General features: G+C 43.1%; 1 protein-coding gene across 2 annotated transcripts in view; it reads right to left on the bottom strand.

The window, feature by feature from the left end:
• Positions 1–548: 548 nt before the first annotated feature.
• Positions 549–15,607, bottom strand: part of DRD2 (dopamine receptor D2) — a 33,330-nt gene continuing 18,271 nt past the window's right edge. The window contains exons 2-9 of one of the 2 annotated variants that reach the window (XR_009962819.1): positions 11,650–11,962; positions 8,659–8,768; positions 8,032–8,168; positions 7,188–7,378; positions 6,263–6,349; positions 5,299–5,632; positions 3,634–4,733; positions 549–1,774 (exon numbers count right to left, since the gene is read on the bottom strand). Coding sequence is in view for 1 of the 2 variants with exons in the window: in XM_062608647.1 (XP_062464631.1) it covers positions 4,540–4,733; positions 5,299–5,632; positions 6,263–6,349; positions 7,188–7,378; positions 8,032–8,168; positions 8,659–8,768; positions 11,650–11,931 (1,335 nt within the window). In the remaining variant the exon portion in view is untranslated. Of the gene's footprint in view, positions 1,775–3,103; positions 4,734–5,298; positions 5,633–6,262; positions 6,350–7,187; positions 7,379–8,031; positions 8,169–8,658; positions 8,769–11,649; positions 11,963–15,607 lie in introns of those variants that run through there. The other variant, XM_062608647.1, reaches the window with a different exon arrangement.

Raw genomic sequence — 15,607 nt, 5'->3', positions numbered from 1 at the left:
GTTTCCCTCAATTTCTACAGCTCAGGAAGACAAACAGTGTCCCTGTGAGAGTAGTGGCTTTATATCCCCATCTCAAACCTGTACTGCTATGCACCAGATGTGAATGAGTAGTGCCAAATAGTAAATACAGGCAGCTGCTGTGATGCCAGAAGTACCAGCATGACTGCTCTTGTCTAGGTACTTATCTGGTTTTCATCCCTTCCTCCTCCAAATCCTCCCCAGTCTGGTTCTGTCTAGAAGAGAAGAGAGATGGAGAAATTTAGGACCATTTTCTCTTCTGTCTGTGTCTTTCTGCATCCTTTTTTCCCATGTCGGATTCTCCAAGCTTCAGTCTAGACAAAAGCCAGAATTCTCAAGGATGAACTGACACAAGGGAGAAAAATAGAAATGCAGCTAATGTGAAAAGCACGTCAGAAAAAATACAAGACTTCCCCTGAAGGCCATCTTTTTCTGTTATGTGTTTGTATGATGCATAAGTGTAGGTCCCTGGAGTCTGGCCCCTTACAGCTAAGTTGCTGCTTGTGGTGAAAAAGAACAAAATAAGCATATAACATCAGGATAGCTTGTGCAAGTCTCTATTTAATTACAGTGCTGCATGAAGACAGTTGTTGGTGTCACATGTACTTGTGATGGGTATTACACATTCTTGACTCTTCAGGGAGTCATGTTTTCACTGGAGATTTTCACCACAGAGGTAGTGGCTTTTTTTCCTGTTTTCCTTTTCATTTCAGCAGGATTTAATAAGCTAGTTAGACCTACTGTAATTAGTTTACTCTTCAATCAGGAAGATAAACAGTATCATGACTGTAGTGGGAGCAAGCAGGCAAGCGCCAAATACAGTGCAGGCAGAATTCACTAGCTTCTTAATTAAAACCTGTTCAGGGGTGCAGAGAGCCACACAGGCTTCAGGAAGCTGTGAATCTCAGGGAAGAAAAGCAGGAACAGGAAGACTCAATAAGCAGAACTAAAGCTTCAATTACAAATAATGAATCACAAAATGGGGACTACAGCAAGGGTCCTAAGTTTTTCTTCAGGAATGAAGAAATGAAATCTTCTCACTAATGTGATGTAAAAAACATATCAGTACCCTTACCATCATCAGCATGTCCCTCCATCTGAAGTCCTTGGGAAAGCAGTGTTTTTTTCCAGACTGAAGTAACAGTGAGGACTGTGTTTGCCAGACGCAGATCTGTGGGCAAGAGGCCTCAGAGTCCTGCATGATGCGACTGACTGCAATGAACACTATCCATCACAGCTATGGGCTGGTTGTCATTGCACCAGGTGCTGGACAAACAGATTGCAAAGACTGTCGTTGCTCTTGGCATTAGTTTATTTTTTGTAAAGCCAGAGGGTGATATATTTCTGTCTTCTCTCAAAAAGAGTTGTGAAGGCTTGATTCATGGATGGAAGGTGCTATAGTTTGTTGTCTTTAAGTGCAGATGTATAATAGGAAAGGAAAACCTGCTGCAGATGAGATGAACAGAAAGGCATTACTGCCTTTCCAAGGGCAGTGGGTATCTTCCACAAGCTACCTTTGAGCCTGGAATGTTAGGAATGAGTGGCTTAAAATGTCATTGGAATGAACGATGGGCTGCAGGTAACTTGTCCCAACAAATCCTTAATCTCTAGGAAATGGCGCTGGGCTTTTTTTTTGTCCAAGTTAGCAAGCATATGAAGGACTTAGGCCCTTTTTCAGCAGCTTTTTCCTCCATGACATTGTGGAAGAGTCTTTCATCAGTGAGTCCAGTAGTTCAGGTGAGTTGAGTTATAAACTCTGCATCTAGATTCAGAAAGAAAATGTTCGAACAAGGTCCACAGTATTGAAGATGAGGATTTTGTCCTGGGTTAACACTGAACGCAAAATAAAATCATGGGACAAAGTTAAGACACTGTTTAGATTCCATTTCTTTTGAGGGCTCACACCAGGTTTAACACAGGGCAAATACACCTATGGCAACTTGCAAATGCTTTAAAGCTTTCTTTCTTATATGCATATTATTTTCTATTTTGATAAGGTTAACTTGAAAATTCCAATGGCACCTTTCTGTTTTGCCTTTGTAAATACACTAGAAAATTGAGCAATAGCTTGTTACTATTTTTCCACTAAAACCCCACTGTCTTTATGTTATTTCTGTGTCTTTCACATAATACCAGCCTGAGTTGATTCCTATCACTGAGCAAACTTGCTTGGTTAAAACTGGGGAGGAAAAGAAAAGAGCAGATAGCTTACGCCTGAGATCTCTTGAGTCAGTGTTTCCAATTTTGTAATTTAAAAAGGATTGGAAAGTTTCCTGTGCTTCTGTAAGAAGTGGGGTGTTTTTTCCTTGCCCATAATCCTATTAGCATACTAAGTACAAGGGTTCCCTGGCTGTGCATTGCAATGCCAAGACAGAAGAGTGCCTAGCCCCATCTTATATGTTCTCATGTTTTGTTCTTGCAGCATCATGTAACACCTGGTTCATGTGTGTCAAAGAGATGTTGCTCTGATAAGCATGTACTCTCCTATCTAGTTAATACATAGGACCTCTTTCTGCTGAGGGTATAACCTAAAATCCTTCACTAAGCTGGGATGCATTTAGGCATCTGTAGGATCACATTTATAGCTGTGAACAGACTTTAAAGAACCATGTTCAAATCCTGTAGAAGTCCATGGGCTAAATACTGGAAACACTGGTCATCAGCCTATTACAGGAATACAAGGTTTAGAATGGAAAGCTTTGGATCAAGGTGGGAATCCTGTTCCAGTTCCACAAAATGGCTAAAAGCATTACAACTTTTAGCTGTTGCTGCTTGACATAATCTCTTAACATACAGATGGAACACATTTACCAGCACAGTCCATCCCATAGGTAAAGGCTTTGTTAGCAATATAGGAAAACTGGGGAATAAAAGAGCCCCTACTGGCAGCAGTCTTCATCTATCCTGAAGCAGAAACAATGCGAGTATTTCACAAACTGCATAGAAAGAAAAGGGATATTGCTCTCCAGATTGTGTTTTAACATCTTTAGAAAACAGCAGGTAACTAGAACTTGGGAACCTTCCTCTGCATATGGCTTTTGTAATCATCTAGTTCTCTAGATCCAACATTAATTTTTAGCCAGGCCTATTTCCATGTCATTTTATTAATCTTACTATATTTTATTTACAGAGATATTACAAAATATATTGTGAACTGAGTACAATTAATACGTACAGTGTGGATTTGGTAATGCCAGAGTGTGGTGAAATTAGGCTGTTATGGGTTTTCAATAGTTTTAATCCATGAATGATAGCTATTAGAGGGTAAGGGATGCTGGAAACATCCAGACCTTTCCACAGTTCAGCTTAGAACAGGAGCAGGTCCAGCTAGGGACTCTCTTGGGGTTTTATTCTGGCTTTTTCCAAAACACACAGTTTAATCTCGCTTACTGTTAATTTAAATTAATTTAGGCACAATGTTATTCTGCACTCTCTCTATTGAGAGACATAGGCAAATCTTATCTGAAGTGGTCCTTGGCTTCATGGCACCCCAAAGTTAGCTGAGAAGAACTGGACCTAATTTAGCTGACTTGTTCAAGTTCACACGGCAGACATGGCTGCAGATGCCACGCACGGCACACTGTCTTCCTGTTTCTACATTCACCACACTAACACTCCTCACCTAGTTTTGTAACTTCTTGTATGAGAGTGGAGATGAGATGCTGGTGGGCAGAAATTGCTGCTGGGCTGGCTGATGATAGATGGTAGTTGGTGTCCTGCTCGATCTGAATGTATACCATGCAACACAAGGTATCGCTTCTTTAGTTCACTCCATCTGTTTTTTTGGCTTAGGCTTCTGTTCAATTCATCCTGTTTATTCATATTTACACTGGTGCAGTGGTCCCACATGAGACCTATGCTCCCCTTCTTCCTTTTGCCTGTTGATTGTACTCCCACATTGTTGCAGGAGTTGGTTCTGTAGTTGGCAGTACCTTCTTAGCCCACTTAAAGGGACGTCTTAAAGATTTTTCTCAAGGCTTCAGCAGTTTAATACTGGGTAAGCCAGCTCAAGGTGAAGGCAAAGCTATTGCACAGATTGTCCGCAAGCTCTGCCTGGCTCCTATTGCAAAGCAGAAAAGATGGTCTTGTCTTTGGTGAGAATTGTATCAATGACATAACACGCAAACCGGTAGCAGCAGTGACCTACCGCTAACAACACGTGGCTCTGCGCCTGTCTGTGTTTAATGCACTCAAGGTTAGATGACCACAGGCAAGAATCAAGTGAGTGTGTCTTGATTTTTGCTTCCGCTTCAAACACAGTGTGAGGGTAGCTCTGAAAAGTGCCCTTGGGATTGGTGTCCCAGAGTCCAAAGGTCACCATGAGGAATGACAGAACCTCCCACGCGAAGGTCTTCGTTGCATCTGCACCAGAAGGTGCACGGGCACGGCACTGTTGTAACACTGCAGGCCTCACGCCAAATACAAGAGCTCGAGACCTCTCCATGGCTGCCCATTTGTGTGCATGAATGGCATCGGGGTTATTTGTTCTCATTCTGGAAAATGTGGTTGCTGTTTTTACTTTTAACAGTGGAGGATCTTCAGGAAAGCCTTACGAAATTCAATGTTGAAGGTGGTGTAAATAATTGGGTTGACAGCACTGTTGACATATCCAAGCCACGTAAAGACGCTGTACATTGCTGGGGGGATGTTGCAATCGCAGTGCATGTTCAGGATGTGAGTGATGAAGAATGGGAGCCAGCAGATGATGAAAACACCTGGGGGGAAAGGAAAGAGACAGATTTTGATTTTTGAAAGCTGGACAAATTTAGAGACTACGAGAACAATAAGGGTCTTTTGGGTATGAATGAAAAATGTTTCCCTGGGGAATAAGCCTTCTATTTGTCTGTTAAACATCACACACTATATTCTGAGTACCAGAGAACTTGTTTGCTGATGAGATTAGACCAGTTAACAACAAAAAATCTGACCTTCAGAAGTACCAGTTTCTTGCTGAGGAACTATGCTGCCTTTTGTGTTCTAGAAAGCCCACGAGTTCTCTCGCCCCTGCACCCAGCTGTCTTTTAGCAGTCCAAACACCCCACAGATGGACAGCTTTTCTGAGCCATTTTTACAGCACTGTGACCTGTTTCTAGCTGGAAAGGAGAAAGCCTTCCTGTTGGCAGCCTCTTGCCTACATGTCTTCTAATGTTTCAAGTGAAGTTATTTCTGTGGAGGCCTGGGCAAGACAGTCTACATTGGACACTCAGGCTGGCTACCCTAATCCTTGGTAGCTGTTGGTTTTCTGCAGAAACACAAGAGGAAGCCAGTGTGCTCTCTCACCAAGTACAATGGCTAGCATCTTAGTGGCTCTCTTTTCCTTCTGTTGTGACAGTTTCCTCCTGCTCAGAGCCTTGAGAAAGTTTCTCGTCTTGCCATTGGGCAGAGACTGGGCCTCAAAGGCCTTGGCTGTGTGGGGTGTTTCTTTGGCATGTCCATTCTTCTCTAGTTTCCCAGGGCTGTCCAAGGCTGCCTGCAGGGTTGAGTTTGTCCCCCGGTTAGAAGCCATTGGCACAACCAACTGGTGGTTACTTGGTGCTGCAGGTTTGATGGTGGTTTTCTCAGGGGGACTGGTACTGGACACCATTTCCATCTCTTCTATGTGACTCTCCACCTCCTGGACAAGAATCAAATGTCCACAACATAAAGACACATAAATATACAGAGAGAAGCAATGAACACTCCTTACAGAGTGAAGCTGGATGATGCTGCAGAGCAATCAATCCCTCTTCTCCCTATGTTTTTGGTAGATGCTTGGAGAAAGGGCTGTAAAGTGTTCACAAGAAATAATAAATTTGGGTACAACTGCAGTGAAGGACTCTCCTTTATTGCACAAAGAGGTTAAGAAATGGGAGAGACACTGTTTCCACTCCCCATGGATTTTATTTAGGTCTTCATAATATAAACAAAACTGAAATCAACAAGGAAAACCCAACCAAGCCAGTGCAGTCCGAGGCTTAAAATAAATAACAGAGGAGAAGAAAATCATAGACACAAAATGTTCAAATGTCATGGCTTTTGTAGCTGATCTTTAGGTGAGCTTAGTCTGGCTTTCTGAGTTCTGTGATCTTAAACCCCCTGCTTCACTCTAAGGAATGGGAAGAGTATTTAAATTTTGAGATTGAACGGTAACCTTTGGTCTTAGTTTGTTTTTCTCCCACCTCACAGAAATTCATTTTGCATCCTGATAGGAGAGAAGGGGGAAGCTAAATGCTCTGAAAAGCTACCACTTCTCTTTAACACTCACCACTTTGCGCTTATTAACTTGGAAACTCCCATTGGACTTCACAATAACTGTGCAGAGCTTGACGTCTTCTGGATGAGTGCATTTGTCCTAAGGGGCAAGCACCAGCTCAGAGGTTACACAAGCACAGAGTAATTGGGAAGGGGAGCTGGTAAGGGAGGCAGGTGGAAAATACAAACACAGGGCATGAAGCAGAAGTTAGTGTGGCCAAGGTGCTAAGAATGGTGCAAAGCTGCTCTGAAGAAGCAGTAATAGAGGCAACTACCCCTTGTGATTCTCACCAGAGGAAAGAAACCACAGAGATCTGTTTGTTTTGCTCTATTCCTGTTTCACTCCCTCTTTTGCTTGACATAGTACTGGTCTCTGAGGCAATGCAGTTTGAAGGTAGTGCCTCTGGGAATATACATTCCTCTGTGGCATGTGTTGAGAGAGTAATGTTTTGACAAGCAGTCTCACACTTAACATGCTCAGCTGGACTCCACTTGTACACATATCTCCTGCTCTGAGAGGCTGTTTTCACTGTAGAGAGATCATTACCAGCACCCCAGCCATGCAAACAATTTCCAATTAAGTTATTTGTCACAAGAGCAAGACTGACTTAGAAAATAAGATAGCCTGTAGTCTCAGGTACCCAACCCAAATTCAGCAGAGCCAAAGGAAAGGGTTAATGAAGCAACTCCTCATGCAGATCTGCTGCTGAAACAGCCCCTGAGCTCCAGGGAAGCCTGTGAAGCATCAGCCTGATAATCCAGAGAGTGCAACTTGGACTCCCAAATGGCACAGGACACAGCATTCACCTTCGTGATCCAGTATTTCATCTAGTCCAGCCAGTGTCATTTGAGAAAAGGAGGAAGTGCTTTGGGGAATGAAGTGGAGCAGGAAGGGGAATGCACAGAGACTGCTGAGAGCAAGGCAGAGGTCTAGTTACCTTCAGCGGGGCTTGTGTGTCTGAGTCCAGGCCACGGCTGCTGAGCTTGGTGGTGACACGTTTCCTGCGCTTCTGAAGGACTATGTAGATCTGCACATACACCAGCAGGGTGACAATGAAGGGAACGTAGAAGGAGACGATAGAGGAATACACGACAAAGGTAGGGTTGGCAATGATGCACTCATTCTCATCTGGAAGACAAAAAGTATCAGGCTTGTTGTCCCTGCTGCTAGGAGCTAGCACTGTCTTCACCCCCTTCTCTCCCTCTTTCATAAGGCACAGAGATACTAAGAGCATGAGGGGTTCAGGTTCTAGGGGGAACTACCATGTCAGATGGAAGTGGTACCAAAACAGCAGACTCCCCTTGGGAGTCACGTACAGCCCAAAGCCCCTGGCTATTGCTTGCATTATAATTAAAAGCCTGCAAATCCCATGCTGTATACAATCCAGTTTTCCTAACAAACTGATGGCTGAACAGCCAATTCTTTTCTCTCCTGTCTCAGTGAAGCTAGTTATCCCACAAATTTCCTTTTAATGTGTTTTAATATAAGAGGGATTTTGATTTTTGTAGTGGACGAATGTTAATATAACATTGGCAAGTGCTGTGTAAACATTTACATAACCTCAGTTCTGATGTGTCTGGAACAGCAATGGGATGAAACAGATCCAGAAGCAGCTGACAAACAGCTGGAATGACATGGGGAGAGGACACCTGAAACAGGGATGGATGCACCCTGATACACCTAAAACCTCATGTTTATTCCTGACTTACAGAAGACTACCTGGGGATCCAGTAAAAGCCAGGAACGTGCCAATAGCCAGCTGCAAGTGGCATAACACTCACCTGTGTTATTGAGGCCAAAGAGGAGTGGGCAGGAGATGGCAAACGAAAGCACCCAGACCACAGCAATCATGGCTGTGACCCTGCGCTTAGAGCTGTAGCGGGTGTTGTACAGCATTGGCATTGCTACTGCTGTGTACCTGCAAGGTGAAGAGACAAACCCAGTTCATTGTTATTCTGCCAGTGCTGACAGACTCTGTGGGAAATGACCTTGTTGCTGTGTCTGAAAGCCTGGACCAAAAAGAGAGTATAGGGCATGTTTCACAAGTCTCCAAGATACCTGCGTTCCCTGTTTTGGATGAGTCTGGGGTCAGCTTAGCATAGGGTTTTCCTTCCACTCTGACCTACTGCCTTCCCACTCATGTTTGAAAGGACAAAAGAGCTGAACTAATGGGGATGTATTCACACAATTACGTTTACACTCCCAAGACCAGTGTTTCTGTATCTGCTTCTGATGGAATCCCTGCTCAAACCTCATATAGGTCCTCCAAGTTACTCTTCAGAAGATACCAGCTGCACAACCTCTTGTCATTTTCAAGTCTCTGAGTCACGGTTAAAATTAGAGTATATAAAGGTGGCCGTGACTTGTTACTGTGGATTTGACACAACTTGCTGCTAAGCAGCCCTCACCTGTCTATGCTGATGGCACAGAGGTTGAGGATACTGGCAGTACACATCATAACGTCAAGGGTTACAAAGATATCACAGTGGATCCGACTAAACCTCCACTCACCAACGACCTGCCAAAAGAGACAATAGGGTCAGTAAAAGAATTCATGCTATTGAGAAGGTCTAAAGGGAGAATTTTGCACAAAGCTACCTACACTTGCTGGTAGCTAGAGTTCCACTGCTTCAAGAGGGATCAAAATCCTGGCTAAAGCGGTTCCAGCTGGAATCAGGTCACATGCAATCAATCACATGCTGCTTCAAGTAGGATTGTGTGCCATCAAGTGACTTCAAGGACTTTGTCCTGTCTAGTCTAAAGGCTTCAGATGATGGCACGGCCACAAAGGAAGTACTTCGCTCCATCCAAACCATTCTTTTGAGTGTTGCCCTAAGAGCTGGTGTGATTTTGTCTTTCCTAATTCCATCCTGTTACCCTGTATTGTGTTGGGCAGCCTGAACAGCAGACACAAACCTGGGCTCATACTTCAATGACATAGGGGAGTGCAAGTCTCCTCAAAAACCAGTATGATCTATGTAATAGTCTAAACGCGTCTCTGAAGCATTGCAAGGAAGTATGAAAAAGGAAATACATTAATTGTATATCCTGAGCACCTGTGATTGAACTTACAGCTTTTTATTAGGCACTTTTTTGGAATTCTACCTAGCAAAGGCCAGGACCTTTCCTTCATTTCTTAGTTTAAAAAATCAGGGTAGATTTTTTTTTTGTGTGAACAAGATGAATGTAGTTCAGAGAGACGCACTACACGTTGGGGTAAAGACAAAGAACTAATGATAACACTTCCAGTTACCAGTAGCCTTTTTCTCTTCACTTATCTTGCTATTGAAACTGAACTTTGCCAGTTAAGTTTAATAGCAATTATTAGGACTGCTGTATTTGACATGTGATGAAAAAAGTATATTTCCCTCTAATAAAAATAGAGTCCTATTGCATTTGAAAATAGATTGAATAAGATAGCTATTCTTCAGTTATTTCTGCTCTGATATACATAACCATAGGCAGCATAAAGAAGGAAGAATGACTGCATTGAAGCCTGAGTGACAGATGAATACTTGGTGATTAAAAAAGCAGTTAAGAGACAGTTACATCAGTAACTTTGATGGGAATTTGCCCAAAGGCAAAGGTTTCCAGCCAGATATAAGCCTCTGTAAAACCAGTTTCCTGAATGCATAATTCTGAGTTTATGGGAGATGCTGTAAACTGCAGCAGTTTAGTGCTTCCATTTACATAGGAGAAATCTCAGAAGTTTGGAGGTAGAAGGTTTGTTTGCATTGAGGCTGCTTTTTAAAAGGATTTCCTTTTGACATTTGTTTTTGTCCAAGCTTGTGAGATAAAGGCATTAATAAAATGAACAAAGAACATAAAAAGAACAAAGGATCTGGCCAGTTCTGATTTCAGACTGTAGACCCAGAGAGGGACCACAGTGTGCCTAACACACGTCAGTCTAATGGCTGCTTCTCTGTCGGCAAGCATTTGTTGTGGGTTTTGTTGCTTCAAACTGACAGTAGGTTTAGCAGAATGTGGATAAGAGCAGAAAGGGCAAATGTACATTAAGAAAAGGGAAAGAATGAAAAAGTATTGCTGAGATGTAGAGGCCTGATTGGCCTACTTGGTAGATGAAGGAAACTGAGGTTCCTGACCAACTCCATATACACATGAGCCCAGAAAAGGGAAAATGTCTTATACCATTTGTGCTTTATTTTTCCACATTAAAATAAGTGTCTGAGAGACTCTCATAGCTGGGCCTAAGAGAGCAAGAGTTTCTCACAGCACAAGACTCTGCTTAAAATGGGTTGTCACGAAAGAGGAATATAACAGAAGAGCTTAACTAGGCCCAGAAGCTTGATTACAATCACACTAGCCTGTGGTCATATAAAAAAGCCTTAGCAGGTGCGTGATGCTTTACATTTTTAAAGTGCCATGAAAACAGGAATTAACTAGAGTGATAATTAGTACTGTGGTTTCTTGACAGCCTATGTCATGTCAGTGGGCTCGTTTTGCTTTGCATTAATACTTAATGGGCTGATTGATTATGGCTTCTTCCCCTGTTTTCCATCATAAAGTGCCAGAAAATTAATTGTAAACTCAGCAGAGTTTCAGTCTTACGCTTTCTCACCACTGTTCTTTCTCTCTTGGTTGTAATTGTCACCAGCATGCCAGATCTTAGCTGGCTGAGGCACATGGGCATCCCAGAGAAGTGAGCCAAGTGAGAGGAGCTGTGTATCTTCTCTTATTCTTTCCTCTAGAGATGCATTTCATTCTTTCAGGCTATTTACTGTTGTAAGAGTAATTTGCCATCGAGTAAACAGGTGGCAGTCTTGGGAGCATTTGGCTTTCACAAACCACAGTGCCACTCAAACAGGGCTCTGCATGCAGCAGCATAGAGCTATTTTGTACCGAACCGATGTGCTAACGTCTGCAATGTGAAAAGTAGCTCACTTGTGGCTCTGTTCCTCTCATATATTGTGACATAAAAGCTCTGGATTTACATCCTACTTCTATAATTGCCTGCTCTTCTTACCACTGTAGTCCTTCAGAAATAGGGTTTTGATTACTACTGATGCAGTTGGTTAGTGTGACTCCCATAATGTTGTTGCAGACTCATTCTTACATTTGGGGATGAACAGTTTGTCTCTGTAGTTTTGAAAACAAAACTGGGTCTTTTTGCTGTTGACCCTTTATTAAAATGCCAGATTTTCAATGCAATTGGTTTGTAATTAAGCCCTCTGAGCATCAGCATATTTTCAAGTTAGCCTGACATCTGCTATCATGTGTGTTTCCTGGAAAAATCTGACCAACTGCTGGGAAATGCAACACACTTTTGTTTGGAGAAATTCAGGAGGTCTTGAAACAGCTGATGTCCAGGCTGCTGCATTTCCCTCTCTACCCATTCGCCAGAAACATTCAGTACTGAAAAAGAGAACTGAGTCACCTACCTCCAGATAGACCACCCAGGGCATGACCAGAGTTGCTACCAAGAGATCTGCCACTGCCAAACTCACGATCAGGTAATTAGTGGTGGTCTGAAGAGATTTTTCCCTGGACACAGCCATGCACACCAGCACATTGCCAAAAACAATGACAAAGATGAGGAGAGTGAGCAGCATGGCATAGTAGTTATACTGAGGCTTGTGGTCTACAATGGACTCGTTGAGTGGCTTGCTCCAGTTCCTGTCACCGAAGTCACCGTTGTACCAAGAGAGGTTTAGAGGATCCATGGAGGTAAAAGTGCCAAGTTCCAGCTCCACCCTGACACAAGGATATTGAAAAGACAGTCAAAGGCCAACATGTAAAATAAGAACAAAACCATTGCACATGTGCTACCTCACTCGTGGATACTGGTTGCTCTTTGTTACAGCCAACAGAGTGCCTGAGATTTTTGTGTCAGCTCCTTGACATTCCCTAACCACTGACTGCTCTATGTTAGGAGTACACAGTTCAAGGAGTACCCACCTTGTGTACTTTTCATGTGCTTCATGGGGCTTTAGGTTATGCGGTTTGCCTGTTGGTTTGGGGGTGTTTTTCCCTTTGCTTTTCCTTATTTTTTTCCTCCAGCAGGGAAATAAATAGATAAAAATACCTATGAACAGGATTGTGATGATGACAAAACCTGAGAGCATCAGTTTTGAAGTTAGGGATGGACTGTGCTTGCCTTCTGCCATTCCCCCAGTGAGGTTGTGGTGCAAAGAGGAAATGATGGGTATGTGTCATCCCACAACCCAGCCTCTGCAGCTCGTGGCACTGGGAGGACAGGTCTCATTGGGAATCTGTGGCGTGATGGCAATCCACTGTTTCTTCCCTGGCCAGTGCCCATGTGCTGCGCACTCTGTCAAAGGTAACTTACAAAGTTTTGCTTCAGAGTTCCCTAGAACCTATTTTGGGGTTTGTGTGTGTTTTGTCCAGGCATGGAAAAGACAACTGCAAGTGCCTCTTTTGGAGTTTTTCTGTCTCCCAGGGCTGCCTCTGTGATCTGTTTCCTTAACGGAGCCATTTTTGGCACACAATTAGGTGGCTGTCACCTAGAGGCCTTCCTTGGCTTTCTGCTAGCTAAGAAAGAGGAGCATTGAGCTGAATTTCACTGTATGAGCTAACAGGGTCTCTGAGCTCACCAGGAACGCTCCTGGCAGATGCTCCAAGGACAAGCAAGTGCAGCAGTGTTAGCATAATAACACGGCTCCAGCATAGGGCAGAAGCAGACATATTCTAACATCAAGCCATAGCTGTGCCATTGATCAAGGTAAAATACAGCTCTGTTCCATTTGTCAAAACAGAGCTGCAGAGGGTCTCTGGAATGGCATTTATTCACAGGGATCCTTTCAGCCCCTTGCCAGGTTTGCTTGTGCGCGTCAAAGCAAAGTACCAGGATCTGGGCCTGAAGTAGTCACCCTCAAGAAAGGGTGACGTGTCAGAGAGTATGATTAAAGAGTAAAGGCAAGGGCAGTTTAAAAGCAACTGGAGATTTTGGCTATTTTGGTTTGGGGGTTTCTGGTCTGAGAGATCTAGAAGGTACCTCGTTCACTGCTCAGTGCTTCCTAAAATCAAATATTCCCTGTTTCTCAAGCTGTACCTCCATGAAGTCCACTGTGATTTGAAAATCCGGCCATGTTCTCAGACAAACCTTCCAATTTTCTTAATAAAAAGACAAAGCGAAATCAATTTATGAAACCATGTAAGTGATCAAAATAGCAAAACATTTGCAAATATCAAATTCACCCGGGAACAATGGTTTCTTTATGTTTCACTGAGCTTTTGTGTGCTTTTCTCATTCAAAGAACAATTTGTATAATAATCCTTGGAAATTTGTTGCATATGGGTCCTTAATAGCTGATAATTCAAAAAGTGTCTGTCTGACAGTGCTATCAGCGGCACTTGATAGCTCTACAAATGTCTTCTTAGAACCTGTCAAAGTGTCAGAAATTAATTAAATGTTAGCTTGTGTGACTCAGAGTGAAGGGGGAAAATCAATGCTAAATGCAGCAGGGTTTTTTCTTTTCTCCTGTTACCTTTTGACAATGCAAAACTCTCTTGGAGAAGGCAGAAACATGCATAAAATGCAGGATGGGGAAAAAAAAAAGCAGGAACGTGGAGAAGTATCTTAGAAGCACAAAAGGAATAGAATGATTTGATATGTGCAGGATCACCCGCTTGGTCCTGTTCTGGCTCCTTCTGAGCTCTGACTGTGGTTCACAATTGTGTTTCGCTGGAGAAAAGGCCAGAGACAAGGGTGAGTTATGTACACAGTAGTTCTAGCCCTGATTGTTTTACAGGCCATTGCAACTCAGTGGAGAGTTGGAGGAACCATATACGGCTCATAGAATCATAGACTAGTTAGGGTTGGAAAGGACCTTAAGATCATCTAGTTCCAACCCCCCTGCCATGGGCAAGGACACCTCCCACTAAACCATGTTACCCAAGGATCCGTCCATCTGTCAGGCATTTATTATTACATAGCTTCTTGTTATAAGACACAAACCAAATATTTTGCATGAGACAGGGAAACTAAAACACAGTGTAATTTGTGATAATTGCAATTAAAGGCTCTATCTGGTACATACAGTACAAAATTACAATTACACAGAGAACTGGGTTAATTCCTAACTTAGGAGAGTTTGAGTTTTCAGTCCTAAAAATAATCTTAATTTCTCTAGGTACAGAACTGGCATCATTTGGAGACATTATGGTGGCCATTAGGGTGTCTTGTGAGTCTTTCAGTACTGCTTTAAAGAGCACTTTTTCTTTACTGTTGACAGTTTCTCAGTAGAGAAGAAAGAAGCACTTTAAAAAGCTGACTAGAAGAGAGAATGCTTTTTATTGTGTTTGTCCAGGCACCTGCATTTTCATATGGAGGCAGAGGGAAAGGATCATAAATGCAGAGTAGAAATGGCACCTTGCTATGCACTGTCCTTGTGGGACCTTGCTGAGTTTCACTATCCCTGTACTCTATTGCCAGAGGCAAAAGACAGTCTCAGTTTCAGCTGAGACTTTGGGTGCAGATGTGGGTAGAGACCTGAAATGGAACAAATTGCATTGTGAATTAACTGCAGTAAAGCCACATTAATTCCCATACAGAGGCCACACGGATTTTTAGTATGGCTGAGCCTATCCAGATATGGATTTACCGGGAGGTCAAGGACAGGCCAGAGCAGCAAGGTTGCAGCCTTTTGTTTGATGCCAGCAGTGCAGCAGCATGACTGCATTGCACAGAGCATCTCTGCTGCTTTCCCCTTCTATAGGATCATGTGCACAGCCCCTTTACATTAACCAACTTGAGTGTCCTGGTTCAAGCATGGCCTAACTGGGAAGTATTTTGGCATCCAGAGGAAAATAGCCTCTCTCAGGAAGTTCCCATGCTTCCAGATGTCTTTCAGCAACTGGAGGAAATCTGCTGTTTGGCTGCTGGAAGGGACAGGGAAAAGGGAACCAGGCTAGAGGCTGTGAATGCAGATCCAGAGTTGTTCTCTCTCCATTGTAGTCAACTCCCTGTTCTTCTCAGAAAGCAAGCTGAAGATACCTTTGTTTGCAATGCTGGTATTTCTCCTTGGCTCCTCACAATTGATCATGTAATTACTTTTGTGGTAAACAAGCATGACATCACCCTGGCAAATCTGTAATGTTCATGTGTAATGTTCATGTCATTAAAATCCAGCCAGGAGCTAAGCACCACACAGCCATACAGTTGCTCACCACCCTCTGACTGATGCTCAGCAGTTGGCCCCTTCCAGGTGATTCCCTCTAGTTTCTATACTCAGCATAATGTCCTCTGGTATGGAATATCCCTTTGGCTAGTTTGGGTCAGGTCTCTGCTCCCTTCTGGCTGCTTGTTCCCCTCCTCACTGGCAGATCATGAGAAACTGAAAAGTCTTTGATCAGGGTAAGCACTGCTTAACTACACCT

The sequence above is a fragment of the Pezoporus occidentalis genome, unplaced genomic scaffold, assembly GCF_034315485.1.
Source record: "Pezoporus occidentalis ecotype Australia unplaced genomic scaffold, CSIRO_AGI_Poc_V1 ctg130, whole genome shotgun sequence".
Classification (NCBI taxonomy): domain Eukaryota; kingdom Metazoa; phylum Chordata; class Aves; order Psittaciformes; family Psittacidae; genus Pezoporus; species Pezoporus occidentalis.
This window is presented reverse-complemented; position numbering and strand designations above follow the sequence as displayed.